Here is a 15,295-nt window from a genome sequence, read left to right as displayed (position 1 = left end):
GTTATGTAGTCATTTCGCTGAAATTTGACTCTCTCACTCTTCTCTCGGTCTTGCAGCAAAGCGCGGCTCTTTCTTTTCTCTCTACTCTCTCTCTCCTCTGCCACTCAACTCCTGAGGCCACTTGTTGGATCTGATTGATGGTTCCATCGCTGTCCCTCCTTGGGTCCTTGAGGGGGCTGGGGGCAATGGTCCAATGATAGGGGCTGGCCTCCCAGCGATGGTTGGAACAAACTGGGCCTGGAACTGGGGTGTTCTCTTCTTTCCTTTGAAGTCTGTGAAGCTCCTGCCATATCCTCTTCTCTGGAGCTGTCTGTATACAAATCCTTGGGTGCTCCTTCCCGAACTGTATCTTCTCGAGAGTCCCCCTCTGGCTGTTGTGGGCCCGAAACCTGTTGTGGAGTCGGGAGATGCACCGTATCCTGCTGCATCTCCCTCTGCTTGAAAAAAGCTAGTGCTCTCCACTAGTTTTCTCAGGTTCTCTGGTTCATCCTTGGACATTCCTCCTTTTTTAATGCCTTTCACATTCTCCCAATCCGAGTAGGGCACAACTTTCAACAAGTTAATTCTGCTGATACAGCCGGCAATAAGCGCATAGGGACAGAAAAGACACCTCAGACGCTCCTTCTCTTTTTCTTCGAAGCACACCTTTTTTAATTCTCTTGCTGGAAGGGCTGCAATCGCATTGGCAGCTTCAAACCCCGATTCGAGAGCAGGTTGGAGCAATTTAATAACCCGGACAGCTTCTGGTGAGTCCTTTCTTCCTTCAGCGGTGACCCCCATCACCGCTAAGGCTTTCCCACTCGGATCCATATGTCAGGTAAAGAAACTCTTTTCCGTCTCAGGAATGAACGTGCTTAAGATATCATCGTTTATTCTAATCGATCCGGCCTTGCAAAACTCCACAAATCTCTTCAGTTCGCCAGCCTGCCTCCTGAGCTTCAGCCATTCGTCTGGGGAAATTCCCAAAAAGTCTTCCGATCTTCCCTGCTCTTCTTCCAGCTTTTCTGTACTTCCGGAATCGCTCTCGCTGCTTTCCTCTTGGTCCCATCTCTTCATCTGATTACGTACGCGACTGCCCCTCAATCGCTGACTGTGTCTCTTCTTTGCGATCATTTCTGAACAATTTGTTTCGGACTCAGATTCGCTTGATCTCGTCAGGGATCTTCTTCTTGGCAGTTCCCTCTTCGTCTTTCTCTTTGGTAATATTCCTTCTACTCCGGAGTGACTCAGTCCTCCTCTGCTCCTCGATGCTTCATCCATCCAGTTTTCAACTCTCTTGAGCCTTTGAACCAAATCAACGGTCTTCTCTTCGCTGTCGCTGTCTGCCATTCTAACAGGATTTAGCGTCATTTGAACTGCGGACAATGGTGTAAGCAAGAAGTCAATTAGAAAGCGAAGTTTGATCTTCAACCACCCACAATTTAAGATCAAAACTCATTATTGAGGAGCAAACCTCCTCCTTGCGTTTGTTGATTCGCTCAATTGCGAATCGAGTTCATTGAACGGAAAAAGAGAATAGAAGAATAGTTTAACTTCGTTTATTTTGTTTACCTGGAGCTGGCTGAATGGAAATGCGAAAGAGGAAATTGAAAAAGAAAATCAGAAAATGATGTTGTATAGAGAGCTGTGCGAAAAGATGGAAGAGGAAGGATATGAAGATTTAATTGTCAGCTTCTATAAATCAGTTTTTGATTTAGCTCATTTTAGGGCGTTATCAAAAAATCCAAACGATTATTTTGTTTATCATTAAGAATCATAAATTAAAAACGGGCAAAAAGTGAATTTCTCCATCTTGTTAACTGTATTCATCAGAGTTTTATTCTTCCTGTTCTTCTTCTTTTTTTTCTTGAATTTTTCTTTAAGTTGCTTTGCAGCTGATTTCGAGCAATTTTTTTTTGACCTTTCGTTTCTATTTTCACCTTTCAATCTTTTTCTACCAGTGTAAAATTCAAATTTGTAATTCACTTTATTTTGAATTTCTTTTATTTGCATTCATATTTGTTTTGTTGTTGTGTATTTTTCCTCATTCACATCTTCATCTTCTTTACATGTTCCATCAACTTCCATTCGGAAATCCTCTTCTCCTTCATTGCAGTCACTGTAATTCAAACTCCTCAAATCCCTCATCATTAACATTCTTGGGATCTTCAATTCCTCTTTCTCCATTTCTCAGGTTGCCGGTGCAATTGCCTTTGTGTTCTCTTCCCCCCAAAAGAGCCGATGCCTTGTTTGTTGTTTCTCTGTCATCGTGCTTTGAAATGAAGTTGTTTCCAAAAATCCACATTCTTCATTCATTGGCACATTCAACAACACATCTTCTGAATGGATCTCCTCCTGTTCACGTGCTTCAATTTGGAATTCTGCTGTTTGTGGATGAAGAAAGAGAGATTGAAGAAAGAGAGAGGAAATATTGCACTTATTGGATTGAGAAGATATTTTTTTGTTTCTGTATTTATCAAATGGAGCAAAGCGAAAGCCGCTTTGACTGAAGATAGAAGAGCTGAATTTTCTGAATAATCTTCTTTCAATTGTTTTTCATCAAATTTCAATTTGATTGATATGGTTCTTTTGGTGGAAACACCCATTATTTTGCTTCTGAAAAGCAGTTAAAAAATCTCTTTAATGTCTTCAACTTCTTCTGTGAGTGATGAATGTCATTGCTTTTCTTTATCAACTTCTTCTTCTTCTTCTTTGACTCCAGCAATCTGTTCGCATTCATTCTTTTTGGGAAATGCGAGTCAGCAAATTCTTTCAATTCTTTGTTTGGTTTGTGTGATAAACATTAACGTTTTTGAAGTAACATTTTCATTGAATTTTTTTTCCTTATTGTTTCGTTCAGCTGAATGTTGCAAAAGAAGATGAATATGGTCTTTGTTTTATTTTGACTTTTTTTTTACGTGTGAACAAAAAAAAGAGAGAAAATTTTATAAAAAAATTGATATTAAGTTTGTGCAAAAAATACCGGACAAGATCGATTTTGCAACAACCACAAGAGGAAAAATTCTGTAAATTTTCCACAAAATATATCTCATCAATACAAACTCAATTGAAAAAAGAGACTTTTAAAATGGGGGAAAATACGGACTTTCAAGCTTTTTTTGCAAAAAATATAAAATATTTTTGAAAAGAAAAAATAAAATTCAATTCCTTCTCTTTCATTTGAGATCACGATCAATGGGTCATCGCCCAGGATCAATGTGGTAGCGACGTGAGTGTTAATGCATTTGTATTAAAAATCAAAACTTTGCGTTTTTAAAAAAACAAATAAACGCTAAGAAAATGAATTGTGGAACGCAAGATAATGTGAAAAACTTATATTAAAGAGGGGTTTGGAGTGAAAAAAGTTGTGGGAAAAAGAGAAGGAATTGAATTTCGTTTTTCTTTTCTAATAAAAGTGCATTAGCACCTTTATTCACAAGAAATACATCCATTCAATTCCTTCTCTTTCATTTGAGATCAAATGTTAGTTGGGCATTTCTGATACAATCAAGACTACAGCTTTTGACACTTTCCATTACTTCTGAATTTCTTCTTTCTTTGATTGAGCTCTTGTTCTGATAATAAACCATTTATCATATTCTGTATCCTCTTTTCCATCTTCCTTTGGTTCTTCAATCTTCGAAGGCTTTATTGCTTGGGAGAAATCTGTCGCTTGGTTTCTGTCATTTCTTTGTCTCATATTGAACTGCTTTTTCAAAACTGTAACATTCTTTTCATCATTGTTCTGTCTTTCTTTCCTTCTTCTCTGTTTGTCTTCTTCAGCACTCTGCGCCTGCTTTATCGTTCCTTCTGATGATGAAGCAATGACCTTGCCCATTGCTGACGCTAAATCCGCCCGAAAGAAATGTTTAACCAATGAGTTTGTTTGTGGCGAAAGACGAGTAAACTTTGCAACCTGCACAGGAGGAATACCTGCCATTGTCAAAGCCGAAATTGAAGCTGCCTTGATTGAGAATGGAGAAAATGTGTCTGGTATCCCGGCGTTGGTCAGTGCTTCATGTGCAAGTTTGCGACAACCTCCTGCTATCAACGAGGCAAAGGGATTTGTGTTATGGAGAAAACTGATTGTGCTTGGGTTGGCTTGTTAAACTCTCTCCCAGAGGATCTTAATCGCGAAATAAGGACAAATAAGTGGCAACTCCGAAATAATGAAGAATAGCAATCACTGTTCGGTCTCCGAAGTCTTCATTCTCGATCCAAGATATATACCTTCTTCTTTAAACCTTGAATTTCTCATGTCTATTCTCTCAAGCTCTGTAAATCTGCAGGGTGAAAATAACATTGTTAACACAATCACCTTTATTGTCAGTTGCTTAAAGCTCAATGTCTCATTCGGTCCCTGATCTGCGAAATACTTCAACAACGTCTGTGGGTTCCAAATTTCTCTGTTTTCTTTTTTTCTTTGATCTGCTTGTTCTTCTGAACGCTCTGAATAGCATCTTTATGAGTGGGATATCTCCTAAGCACGTATTCAAAACGAGACTGGTATATAAGGAAACTGCAGCTCTTGTGATTTGAAGGCACGTGAGCGACATTCCACCATTTCTTAGGAAAAAAAATACATTTGCGCAATTCGACGCCCAATCAAAAATATTGTCTGGTATTTCTTTGTGGCCACATTCCTCCCATTGCTTTCCAAAATGTGCAAAGCCGAAGAGGTATCCTTTCCATGTTGTCTCCTCAATTCCCTTGCAGAACTCCTCTGCAAGATCAGTTGAGAAAGCTTTTTGCTCCAAAGCGCGTTTCCACCATTCTTCTCAGTCATGCCGCCTCCGATGCATCTGTTGTCATCACTGCCTTTGGGCCAAACACAGGCAACAACTTTCCTTGAGGGAGTGATTTCGATATCTCACTCCATTGCAGAATCTGTTGTATAATGGATGCGTTGATTCTCATCTGTCCGTTCCATCCATGCAACTCCAATCCTTTTTGTTAGATGCGATACATGGAATGCAGCCAAAGTGAAGCGTCTTGCTGAACGAAAGGGTTGCGCTGAGTTTTCCAACGAACGAGGCGAAATCTCTTATTCTCACCTTCTTGGCATTCACTGCTTTCACTTTCCGTTTGTCTTCTTCTTTCATCAACGCAAGTCTGCTGTCTTCTGTCAACTGAACCTCCTCATTTCCGAGTTCCATCTGTATCCGAGGTAAACAAACTCTCTGCTGGCAGATAGGTGGCTTTTTTCCTTGTTCACTTGCAGCCCAAGCTACTCTCAAAACTACACAATCTCTTCAGTAATTCTTCTTAGATGCATTTGATCTTGATGAAATATTAGCAAGTCGTCCAAATAGGCTGCTAACCGCACATGCCATCTTCTTCTTATTTCCTTCGTAACTTTCCTCATAACATAGGTGAATATTCTGGGTGCATCTTCGAATCCGAAAGGTATTCCTTTGAATACGTAATCTTTTCCGAGAAATCTGAAAGCGAGATATGGTTTGAGATTCTCTGAAACTGGGAGTAGATAATACGCTTGATGAAGGTCTATCGTTGCTGCCCAATCTTCTTTCAGCAATATTCTCTCCACTGTTCACTCGTTGTCGCATTTGAAATGCGTTCTGAGAGCAGCTGCATTCAAACGACTACAGTCAAAGATCTGTCTCCACGTTCCGTTCTTCTTCTTGATTAGGAATACGTTATTCCTGTGTTTGACATCTTCCTGATTTATCTCCTCCACAATTCCGTTCCACGTCTGTAACTCCAACAAATCCTTGAAGGCACTTCTGTGCTCCTCGCTTGTTCGCTCGGCTCCATCTCTGTACGACATCTTTGAAAGTTTCTCTCTCTCACTTCTGTTCTTCCACATCGCTTGGATCCCATTTCGGATCAAATCTCCTCCTCCAATCTCTTCCCATTCCTTTGAGAACAAAACCATCCTTCCTCCAATGATCTGATCTGGCTGCGAATCTTTCTCTGTAGCTTTCGTTAATTCATTTGAAGACCTCTATTCCGACTGTCCCATCCTGCTGCTCTTGTTCAGCTTCCATAGCTTCCTTTTCCTGAGAAAGAGCGGGGTCTGTAACGAAAAAACTTCTGACCTGCTCCTCCTTTTGACGGTGCCTGAACTGGGCTGGATGAACGGAAATCTCTTTTTTGCTTCTTCGCCTTAAGCATTGCTTCAAAACTCCTGTATCTCCTTCGCGCACTAGCCATATCCGTTTCAAGCTCCGATTCTTTCAGGATCTGTTCTAGTCTCGATTTCAACAATCCAGCCGCCGCTTCTGCTTGCATTTTTTTCGCTGCTGTGAAACATAACTACACTTGAATTCTTGTATTTCTAGCCTCCTGGAAAGCTTTTGCCTTGAGCATAAGAGCATATAAAGCTCTCTGTCGTGCACTCTCCTTGTTGGAATCCATTTCAGCAAAGCAAAACATAACGGCTTTGAACGCTTTACACAGGCACATCTACTGTTTATATCCTGCACTGTCAAGTGCATCGTTGAACCAGTTCTAACATTTTGTTGCTGGAGGAGGCATTTGTGGCAATAAGGGGCTTAAATCGTGTGAAGAATATTCCTGCTGATTTCTTTCCACTGAAAAAGAAGGAATCTGAATGACGAGAAAAGATTTAACGAGATCCTGCACAAGTACTTTGACAAAAACAGATGCTGCAGCTTCGTACATGCTTTCTTCTTCTTCTCGTTTGCTCTCTTCTCTATCTGACGGCTGTGTCGAAAATCCTGCAGAATGGTTGATAAACGGAGGAGAAAGGAGTGGCGGCTGCGAATGGACGTTCATCTGGCTTTGCGCCCCACCTGGCAGTCCGGCTGCTTAGGTTGACGGCGTAAGTCCAGGAAATGTCGAGAACTGTGACGATTGCAACATTGATCCGATCGTGGCGATGACCCATTGATCGTGATCTCAAATAAAAAAGAAGGAATTGAATGGATGTTTTTCTTGAAAATAAAGGTGCTAATGCACTTTAATGTTTCTCTCTTATTTTTTTATCTTTCTCAGATTTCAGAATTAATTGAATTTTCAAAAATGCAAATAGCTATCATTGATGTTATAATCGAAAATTATATGACCTCAAACACATTTCAAATAATGAACACATTTTTTTCAAATTTCATGATCACAAAAAGTTCATCTTTGATACATAATTTTTCAATGAAAATGCCTGAAGTTTTATATTTTGCCCCAAATAGCTTTATTTGTTCTCAGAAAAAATTATAATAACAATCTCGGAGAAACTCAAAATTCTATTTCTCAGAAAATTACAAAATTGTTTTTTCTGAGCACAAATGAAGCTATTTTGAAAGTCTCTTTTATCAATTGAGCTTGTTTTGATGAGAAATATTTTGAGAAAATTTTTAAGAATTTTTCTTATTGCGGTTATTGAGATATCGATCTTGTTCGGTATTTTTTGCACAAACTGCATGTCAAAAGAAAACAAAAATCAGAATTTTTGTTTTGAGCAGTCTTTCTTTTACCTTAAACACTTGAAAATGATAAGATCTTCTCGTTTATTGAAACAGCATTTTTGACTTGTTTTCATTTCACTTTCATTTTCAAAAAACAATCCGAAAAATGTTTCGTTTCTTTTTATTCTTTTTCATCCATTTCTGAAAAAGTCTCAATATTCTTTTCCAAATGACTTTCTTATTCTTCAAGAAGTTTTTTGCTTGAAATACGAATACGATAATAAATGAATCTGTTTAATTGAGTGTGAAAAGTTAGAAATGATAGTTCTGACTGTTTCAACAGAACGATCCAAAAAGAATTGAGCAAAACTACACTTCGATAAAATGCATCATGAATGACTGAAGGAGACTACGTTGTGTTGATTTTCTGATGGAAAACAATTGCTCGATTGTTTGTTTCAATGCAGAAGATGCAAAGGTTGTTTTAAATATTTGTTTGCCACCTCAGATTTGAAGACAGTGAACATTAGTTTATTCAATCATTAATGAAGTGCACATAGTGAAAAACAAACGCAATGACGTTGACATGTTTTTGAAATTTAAGCCGGATCAATGAATCGACACAAAAAGTGGGAAAATATAAAAGAGTTGAACATACCAGGGAAAAAGAGACATTCAGAAAATATTTGAATCAAGTCTTCGAAAATAGTTCCACTTATACCATAAATATTTTATTTCTAATTTCAAAATGAATTGAAATTTTTCATCTATTTTTATGAATCATTGATATAACAACATAATGTTTTGCAACGTCATTCAAATATCTTTCAATGAACACTTTTTGTTCATATATTATTATCACAAAAAGAATATTTAAAAAAAAATTATTATTCAACAAATATTTTCCACAACTATAATTTATTTCGTTAAAAGTTATTTATGTGAATGCAAACAAATCATTTCAAATATTTTCACTTGACAACTGAAAAGGAAGTGTTGTATGTGTTGGTCATAATTTCAATAAAAATACTTATTTTCTGATAAATCAAGAAATGATCGTAACAAGTTTACCTTGCTCTTTAAAACCCAATCTTTTCTGTATTCGTTAAAGTTAAATTGTTGTTGGTGAATAAAAAAGACTTTCAATTCCATTAATGCGCAATGGGTTTTCATTATTTGTAAGTTCATATTTGTGGATTTTGTTGAAAATATTCTCACTTCATGAAAAGATGTTGCAATTTCGTTTGTTCAAAGAAAAAACAATCAAAAATTATAATCTTTATCCCTTCGTTATTTGCAAACGGACGAATGTGTTTTTGTTGTTTTTTAGAAAATAAAAGATTTCCCCAAAACAACATTCTTTAATAAAACTTTAATGGTTTCCGTGAAAAGAATCAGACTTCGAGTGATTTCAAGAATTATGCTTGTTCCACATGATTCTTTTCCGTTTCAGCTGTAACTTTTTCGTGAATAATTCATTTTGCTAAAAAGAATCAAACTTTCCAAAAAAAAATATATTCAGACAATTATAATCAAACTTAAAAAAAACAATTGAAAAATTGTTAAATTAAAATTTGATTTTCTCTCATGTCTGGAGGAATAAAATTAGGCCTCTGCGACACACATTTTTTGAGTGCAATTTGTCGGTCGAGAAATTTTTCATTTGTCGAAAATTTTGAAATGATTGTTTTTTCCCAAACTTTGCTTTTCATGAATATATGGGTCGTTATTTTTGAAAAGTCGCTTCAGATCAAAAATTTGTCCCATGAAAGTTAATTCAAAAACACTCCGTTTCCATAATTCTTATGAAAAAATGATTATTTTACAACAATGCTAGCAAGTTCATTTCAAATCTCCTTATGAATAGAAATTTTCCGAATAGAAAAATTATGTATCATATTTTTTGATCAAAACTAAAATTTCAGTATTTCAATGTGAAAAGGTTTTATTAGCATGAATAGTTATGAAATTGTGGAGCTATGAAATGGGCAAAGTGTGTTTCGATTCTTTATATGAAAAACTCTATTTTCAATGTTATTTCAAAATTTCATTTGAATGGTATCTTTCATTTGCATTATAAGCCTGAACTTAACACAAATGCGAAGATAGAACACACATATTTGATGCATCTGAAAATTTGATAAATTAAGTGGTTAGTATTTTATTTTAACAAAAAATTTTCAATTTTTATTTATAATTCAATCATGCATTTTAATTGAAAAGTGCACAGTTAACAGTAAACATCAGTTTTTTAAATGGCATATAAGACAAAGATCTGAATACTTGTTCATTAACAGGATGTGGAAGCAGAACATCAGCCAACTGAGTGTTGATGATTCTATGTGTTGGGAATGAAAATGAAGTGAAAGTGAAAGGTGGATCTTTTGATGGGAGCTTTTGTTCTGCATCCGATGACCTGTGGGGAGGAATTCTTCATCGATGATTGAATGAAAACACAGATTTCCTGATATCATCTTCATTCGGAGCAAACACATCCAAGTGGGGAAGAGAGATCTTTGTTATTTCTCCGAATCTGGAAGAAACTGCAAACTCACAAAATATCACATGTGTGACAGATTCATTGGATTCTCTTGACAAGGTGAGAGGATATGACAACGGAAATTCGAGCGTCGCTATTCCTCTGTGCATCTCTCTCCTTCCCGCCCCAGAAGAAATCTTTGTGAGCAATGTTGATGCATTCAATCATTTTCATTGTGGAATTGTCCAATTTCCTTGTTTGACCTTGAAGCACGCCCTCACATGGTTGATAGGAATAAAGAAAGTTATTGTCAATAAAACGATTTTGATGAGCGATGAATTGGAATTTGCTGTATGAAGTATGAAATTCGAGGAAATAATGATAAAAGCGGCTGGACAGTCTCTGATTCAAGTTTAGCATTCAATTCAGCGATCATTTCAACAAATATTGAAACGGAATCATCAAAACATATTTTCTCTCTTTAATCTTCTTTTCCTCTTCACTCCATTTTCAATGTCTCTTCATCATCATCTCTTCTTCCACCTCATCCTACCACTCTTCTTCTTCTATTCCAAACACGAAAATATGCACATTGTTCTGATAGCGAAACTTCAATACACTTGCATCCCTTTCACCATTGTTATCTCATGCAGTTGCGCCACAGCATTGTCCCACATTCAGCCTACAGTATCGAAACCACAATTTCGGATACACTCTTCGACTATAACTACCACAAAATCATCAACAAATCCACTTCTGCTTTTTGCAGATACTTCTTCTCCAGAAACTCAAGCAGCACTTCTTTCTCCGCATCCTGCGACATATGTACCCTGTCTCTCCTCTCTGCCTCCAGCATCCTCCCTTCTGCTTTCACCCCACCATGAGCCCTCATTCTCTGCTGCAACACATATTAGACTGCCGAATCATCAAATGCACTGGATATAGAACAAACACTTTTCTCAGCAAGAAGAATAACGCCCAAGACTACGGAAGAGTGCCATCAAACTTCAGTGAATTGCTTTATGTCCTTTTCTCAGTGCCCCTTTGCAGCGCAATCGATTCTGGCGCTTGCATTAGCACCTCTGCAGACCTCTGCAAAGCTGTCGTGCTCATCATCACCACATCACACACATACATCCACACCTTATGCATCTTCTCCCACTTCACATACTTCATCGCCTTCCATTCTTCCTCATTTACCTCCCACTCTTCGCTCACAACATTCAAAAACTCCTGCACAACCATATGCTTTATCTCAACTCGTTTCCCCAAACCATTCAACTCCAGCCCTTGTTTCCTCTCTTTCATTCTCCTTCTCCTTCTCCTTCTCCTTCTTTTCCTCTTCTTCCTCTTCCTCTTCCTCTTCCTCTTCCTCTTCCTCTTACTCTTCCTCTTCCTCTTCCTCTTACTCTTCCTCTTCCTCTTCCTCTTCCTCTTCCTCTTCCTCTTCCTCTTTCTCTTTCTCTTTCTCTTTATCTTCCCCTTCTTCTTCCTCTTCCTCTTCCTCTTCCTCTTCCTCGTCGTTCTGCTGCTTCTCCCCCTCTTTTTGTGCAGTCCATCTTCAAACTTGCCCAAAAAGGAGTCCAATCTTTCTCTCATCTCTTCAACCTCCCACTTCTCCTCCCCATCTGCCTCCACCCGTGCTGAAGTGCTAAACAAGACTCAAACTCTTTCTTGTTCTCCACTGAAGCTGATGCAATACATATCCCCATCAACCCTTCTTCTCTGCCCCGAGTCCCTTTGCAGCCGTCTTCTGTACCGACCAGCGGGAATTCGAGTGTGCTTTATTCGTCTGCATCTGTCAACCGCTTCTCTTCTGCCTCTGGTTCATTCAGCACATCTGAAAAGAGGCCTGTTCATACACAGACACAGCAGACATTCGATGACGTGAGGATGGTTGTGCAGATGGGAACAATACTCCCAACAGCTCAGAATGCATACTCTGTTGGAAATGCTTCGAATAATTCTAATTCTTCCTCTTCCTCCTCCTCTTCTACTTCTTCCTCTGCTTCTGCTTCTGCTTCGTCTCTTTTATTGCCAACAAGAAAGCAGAGTAATCCATTGAATAGCACTCCACAAAGCAAAGGAAGCAATCCTTATCAACTTTTACAGCCTGAAGTGTGTCCACAATTGACACCTTTTTCTTTGCCTTCTGATGACTTAACATTATCATCATCAACTTCTGTTTATACAACTAATACAACTTTATCAGTATCATCAACATCGTCAACATCTTCTTCTGTTTCTTCTTCTTCTTCGTTCCCTTCATCAGCTATTAAAACAATTGAGGTGTATTCCAACAATCTTCGAAAGAGACTGCAGTCACAGCTGCTTCAACAGTCTCATTTGGGGCGAATAACTCCACAAAACAACAATTCATTGGACTTATCACGTTCTTTTAATGCATCAGTGAAAGAAGATGGATATGGAATGCTTGAAGCAAAAACTGAAATTGATAGCATGCAAGCAGAAGACAGAAAAAACAATCAATCCACACAGGTTTCTCATATTTCTTCAAAGACCAACAGTTCATCGAAAGAAAGTGTTCAAATGAAGCATTTGAATTTCAAAGAGAACTCAAGTGGAAGTCTGATGAATACCCAGCAACTTGACCAAAATCAACAGCAACAGCTTTCGCAGGCAGATGGCTCTCCACGCTTTCAAACTCCCCGCTTTTTCGCTCAATCGCAGGTTCCATTTTCACTTCCCCAGAATTCTGCAGACGATACAATGGCCAATTCTCCTCTTTCTCCACCTCCTTTTGTGTCTTTGGCGTTTCCGCCCAGTTCATCTGCCACTTTGTCTGCTTCTTCCTCGTCTTTTTCCTTATCATCATCTTCCTCTTCTCCTCCTCTTTCTCTCTCATCCTCATCCATTCCATCTGCGTCTTTCACTTCTCCTTCCAGACACAAATCCTCCAATTCAACAGACCAATCTATGCTGTTTCTCAGCAAGCTTTCGTCCTCTCAGACATCTTCTGCTTCGAATACTCAGCTGCAGTCACCCAGGTAGCTCAACAAGACACTAATTCCTGTGCCTGCCACTCCCACTCGCATAACAATACAAACAGTGAATGAATCTTCTATCACTCCAACACGAAAAGGAGAAGATATCCAGTTGCAGTCTGCGAACTTTGCATTCAGTGTGATATCGACAAACAAGACGAAAGGATCAACACTTCTGACCCTTGCAACTCAATCAACTCAAAAGCCATTTGGAAATATAGCGTCTTCCTCCTCCTCCTCTTCTTCTTCTTCCTCTTCCTCTTCTCCTTCTTCTATATCTGCTTTACCTTCTTTAACAGTATCAGCCTTTGCCTCTATCTCAGTCACTTCACCCATCTTCCCTGCACCCTTCATCGCTCAAACAACCACGTTTATAGCAGGCACACACTCATCAACAGCTCACCTCTCTGAGATAAGCACATCAAACACTGCATTTTCTACCACTTTTAAGTGAGCCACGCTTCACTCTTTCTTTGATGACACATCGTTTTCTGTGTCTGCATCAATGTTGGCTCCGACGATTGTGCTTGAGGTATCTTCAACTGCATCCATTGCATCATCATCTTCTTCTTCGTCGTCGTCTTCTTCTTCCCTTCCACCTTTATCTTCCTCTGCTTCTTCTAACTTGGCCTCTCTGACTTCTCCAACATCTCTCGCTTCCTCCTCTTTCTCTGCTCTTCTTTCCTTCTCTCAGCCCATCCAGCAGATGTCCACATCCACCTCGCCTGGCCCTGCACTCACCAGACAACCTCAGTCTTCATCTCAGTCTCAGTCTCAATCATTGTCTTCCTCTTAGAACACGAACTATCTCCACACCCGCATATCCTCAGCCACATCGCAGCAGTCACTCACATTAACAAGCTCTCCCTCACATCCTTCTCATTTGGTTGATCCAGGAAGCCTCCAACAATCTGCTGCTGCAACAGCCCTAACTACCTCATCAAACTTGCCAGCTGCAGTCACTTCGTCTGCTATCATCTCCACCACTTCCTCCTCATCTCTTTCATCAGATATGTCTGCGCCTCTTTCCTCCTCCGCTGCTGATGCCCCACCGCTTCTCCCGGTCACATACTCTTAATCTTCACAGACATCATCGCAGAAGCGCTTCTTCCATTCGTCTCCTTGTCTGTTCAAATCCCCAACTCCTCTTGACGATATACCTCCACCAATGCCTTCGTCACACTCTTCCCATTCGTCGCATCAGGAGATGAGGAGGTCGATGGAGCTACGCAAATACCGAAAAGCCAATGAAACAAGCACATCGACGGGCAACTCGTCAGAACACACGCATTTGACGTACTGTTCAAAGCAAGTGCTTCCAGAGATGCATGTGCTGAGGCAGATGAAAAGAGAGAAGAAGAGGAATGTGACAGATGAGATATTTGAGATGATAAGGAGGATATGAAAAAGGAACAGACACTCAAAAAAAATAGAAATTGACGACGACGAAGAAGAAGAGGAGGAGGAAGAGGAAGAAGGTGATGAAGGAGATGGTGATAGTGTAGTAATCAATGGAGAAGATGGGGATGATAAAGAAGGGGAAGGAGAAGTTGAGGAAGAAGAAAAAGAAGAAGAGGAAGAAGAGGAAGAAGAGGAGGAAGAAGAAGAAGAAGAAGAAGAAACAAAATTGTAATGAAGATTCTCTGCTGCCATCTTCAATGCCATGGGAGCATCCATAGGAACAACCGCTGAGAAGCGTGGTCGGTTAGAAATGGTGTTCGAAGCATTGCAGCCGCGTTAACCCATCGTCTGTACAGCATTTGAATGTCTTCTCAAATAAACACCTCTTCTGTACCGAGCCTCTTGTCTGATATGTTGAATGAATAAGCTTCCCCGCCTTCTGCACCTCCGCCTCAATTCACTCACCTAGCCATATCAGCTGCGTATCCGCATGAGACGCCCCATCAGACACATCCTCAAACGCATGCACTGATTGCATCGCTGAACAATTGCTCAAAATCTCCTTCACATTACCTGCTTCTTCTCCTTCTCTGCTCTGCCGTGAAGCTTCAATTCTTTTCTCCGTTGTGAACTTCACCTTCGCTGAATCATCTGTTCTCCATCACAACAGTCGTTGTCACTCCACAGCACAGAAGCCGTTGCTTCATAAAAGCGTGCTCATTCGCAAGGCGGATCAGCTCATCCTGGCTGATAAAGATACCACACACAAACTCTTTCTCCTCTGCTTTGTGCTCGAACTATTCAAAAATTTCGAAAAAAATAACCGCCAAATCTTCCACAATCGCCTGCTTCACCACTGCTTCTCTCTCTGTCCCATGCTGCATGAAAATCTCGCAGGGCTCCAAAGTCAGATTCCTCTTTGGCTTTGTTCCTCAGCTGTATCTTCGCCATTTCATTGACATCTTGACACAGCTTATGGTCAGCGGCATATCCAGCTCGCCCAGCACATCAAAAGTCTGCCCGTCTGCAATGCACACACGCATCAT

General features: G+C 39.6%; 9 protein-coding genes across 9 annotated transcripts; 2 read left to right on the top strand and 7 right to left on the bottom strand.

Moving 5' to 3' along the window:
* Positions 1 to 81: 81 nt before the first annotated feature.
* Positions 82 to 780, bottom strand: MONOS_7362 (uncharacterized protein; the record flags this gene model as incomplete). The annotated part of the gene is made up of 1 exon (XM_067877680.1): positions 82 to 780. The coding sequence occupies one exon, from the start codon at positions 778 to 780 to the stop codon at positions 82 to 84; it is 699 nt and encodes a 232-aa protein (XP_067726562.1).
* A 33-nt stretch (positions 781 to 813) lies between these two features.
* Positions 814 to 1,350, bottom strand: MONOS_7361 (uncharacterized protein; the record flags this gene model as incomplete). The annotated part of the gene is made up of 1 exon (XM_067877679.1): positions 814 to 1,350. The coding sequence occupies one exon, from the start codon at positions 1,348 to 1,350 to the stop codon at positions 814 to 816; it is 537 nt and encodes a 178-aa protein (XP_067726561.1).
* Positions 1,351 to 3,514: 2,164 nt separating this feature from the next.
* Positions 3,515 to 4,237, bottom strand: MONOS_7360 (uncharacterized protein; the record flags this gene model as incomplete). The annotated part of the gene is made up of 2 exons (XM_067877678.1): positions 3,515 to 4,023; positions 4,210 to 4,237. The coding sequence occupies 2 exons, from the start codon at positions 4,235 to 4,237 to the stop codon at positions 3,515 to 3,517; spliced, it is 537 nt and encodes a 178-aa protein (XP_067726560.1).
* Positions 4,238 to 5,530: 1,293 nt separating this feature from the next.
* Positions 5,531 to 6,231, bottom strand: MONOS_7359 (uncharacterized protein; the record flags this gene model as incomplete). The annotated part of the gene is made up of 2 exons (XM_067877676.1): positions 5,531 to 5,919; positions 6,039 to 6,231. 2 exons carry the CDS (start codon positions 6,229 to 6,231, stop codon positions 5,531 to 5,533), a joined length of 582 nt encoding a protein of 193 aa, XP_067726559.1.
* Positions 6,232 to 10,631: 4,400 nt separating this feature from the next.
* On the bottom strand, positions 10,632 to 11,088 carry MONOS_7358 (uncharacterized protein; the record flags this gene model as incomplete). Its single annotated transcript, XM_067877675.1, has 2 exons — positions 10,632 to 10,758; positions 10,934 to 11,088. The coding sequence occupies 2 exons, from the start codon at positions 11,086 to 11,088 to the stop codon at positions 10,632 to 10,634; spliced, it is 282 nt and encodes a 93-aa protein (XP_067726558.1).
* Positions 11,089 to 11,736: 648 nt separating this feature from the next.
* MONOS_7357 (uncharacterized protein) lies at positions 11,737 to 12,855 on the top strand (the record flags this gene model as incomplete). Its single annotated transcript, XM_067877674.1, has 1 exon — positions 11,737 to 12,855. One exon carries the CDS (start codon positions 11,737 to 11,739, stop codon positions 12,853 to 12,855), a length of 1,119 nt encoding a protein of 372 aa, XP_067726557.1.
* A 498-nt stretch (positions 12,856 to 13,353) lies between these two features.
* On the top strand, positions 13,354 to 13,644 carry MONOS_7356 (uncharacterized protein; the record flags this gene model as incomplete). Its single annotated transcript, XM_067877673.1, has 1 exon — positions 13,354 to 13,644. The coding sequence occupies one exon, from the start codon at positions 13,354 to 13,356 to the stop codon at positions 13,642 to 13,644; it is 291 nt and encodes a 96-aa protein (XP_067726556.1).
* Positions 13,645 to 14,048: 404 nt separating this feature from the next.
* MONOS_7355 (uncharacterized protein) lies at positions 14,049 to 14,525 on the bottom strand (the record flags this gene model as incomplete). Its single annotated transcript, XM_067877672.1, has 1 exon — positions 14,049 to 14,525. The coding sequence occupies one exon, from the start codon at positions 14,523 to 14,525 to the stop codon at positions 14,049 to 14,051; it is 477 nt and encodes a 158-aa protein (XP_067726555.1).
* Positions 14,526 to 14,896: 371 nt separating this feature from the next.
* On the bottom strand, positions 14,897 to 15,295 carry MONOS_17637 (uncharacterized protein; the record flags this gene model as incomplete). The annotated part of the gene is made up of 2 exons (XM_067870575.1): positions 14,897 to 15,046; positions 15,218 to 15,295. The coding sequence occupies 2 exons, from the start codon at positions 15,293 to 15,295 to the stop codon at positions 14,897 to 14,899; spliced, it is 228 nt and encodes a 75-aa protein (XP_067726554.1).

This window comes from Monocercomonoides exilis, assembly GCF_001643675.1.
Source record: "Monocercomonoides exilis strain PA203 chromosome Unknown scaffold25-1336746, whole genome shotgun sequence".
NCBI lineage: Eukaryota > Preaxostyla > Oxymonadida > Polymastigidae > Monocercomonoides > Monocercomonoides exilis.
This window is presented reverse-complemented; position numbering and strand designations above follow the sequence as displayed.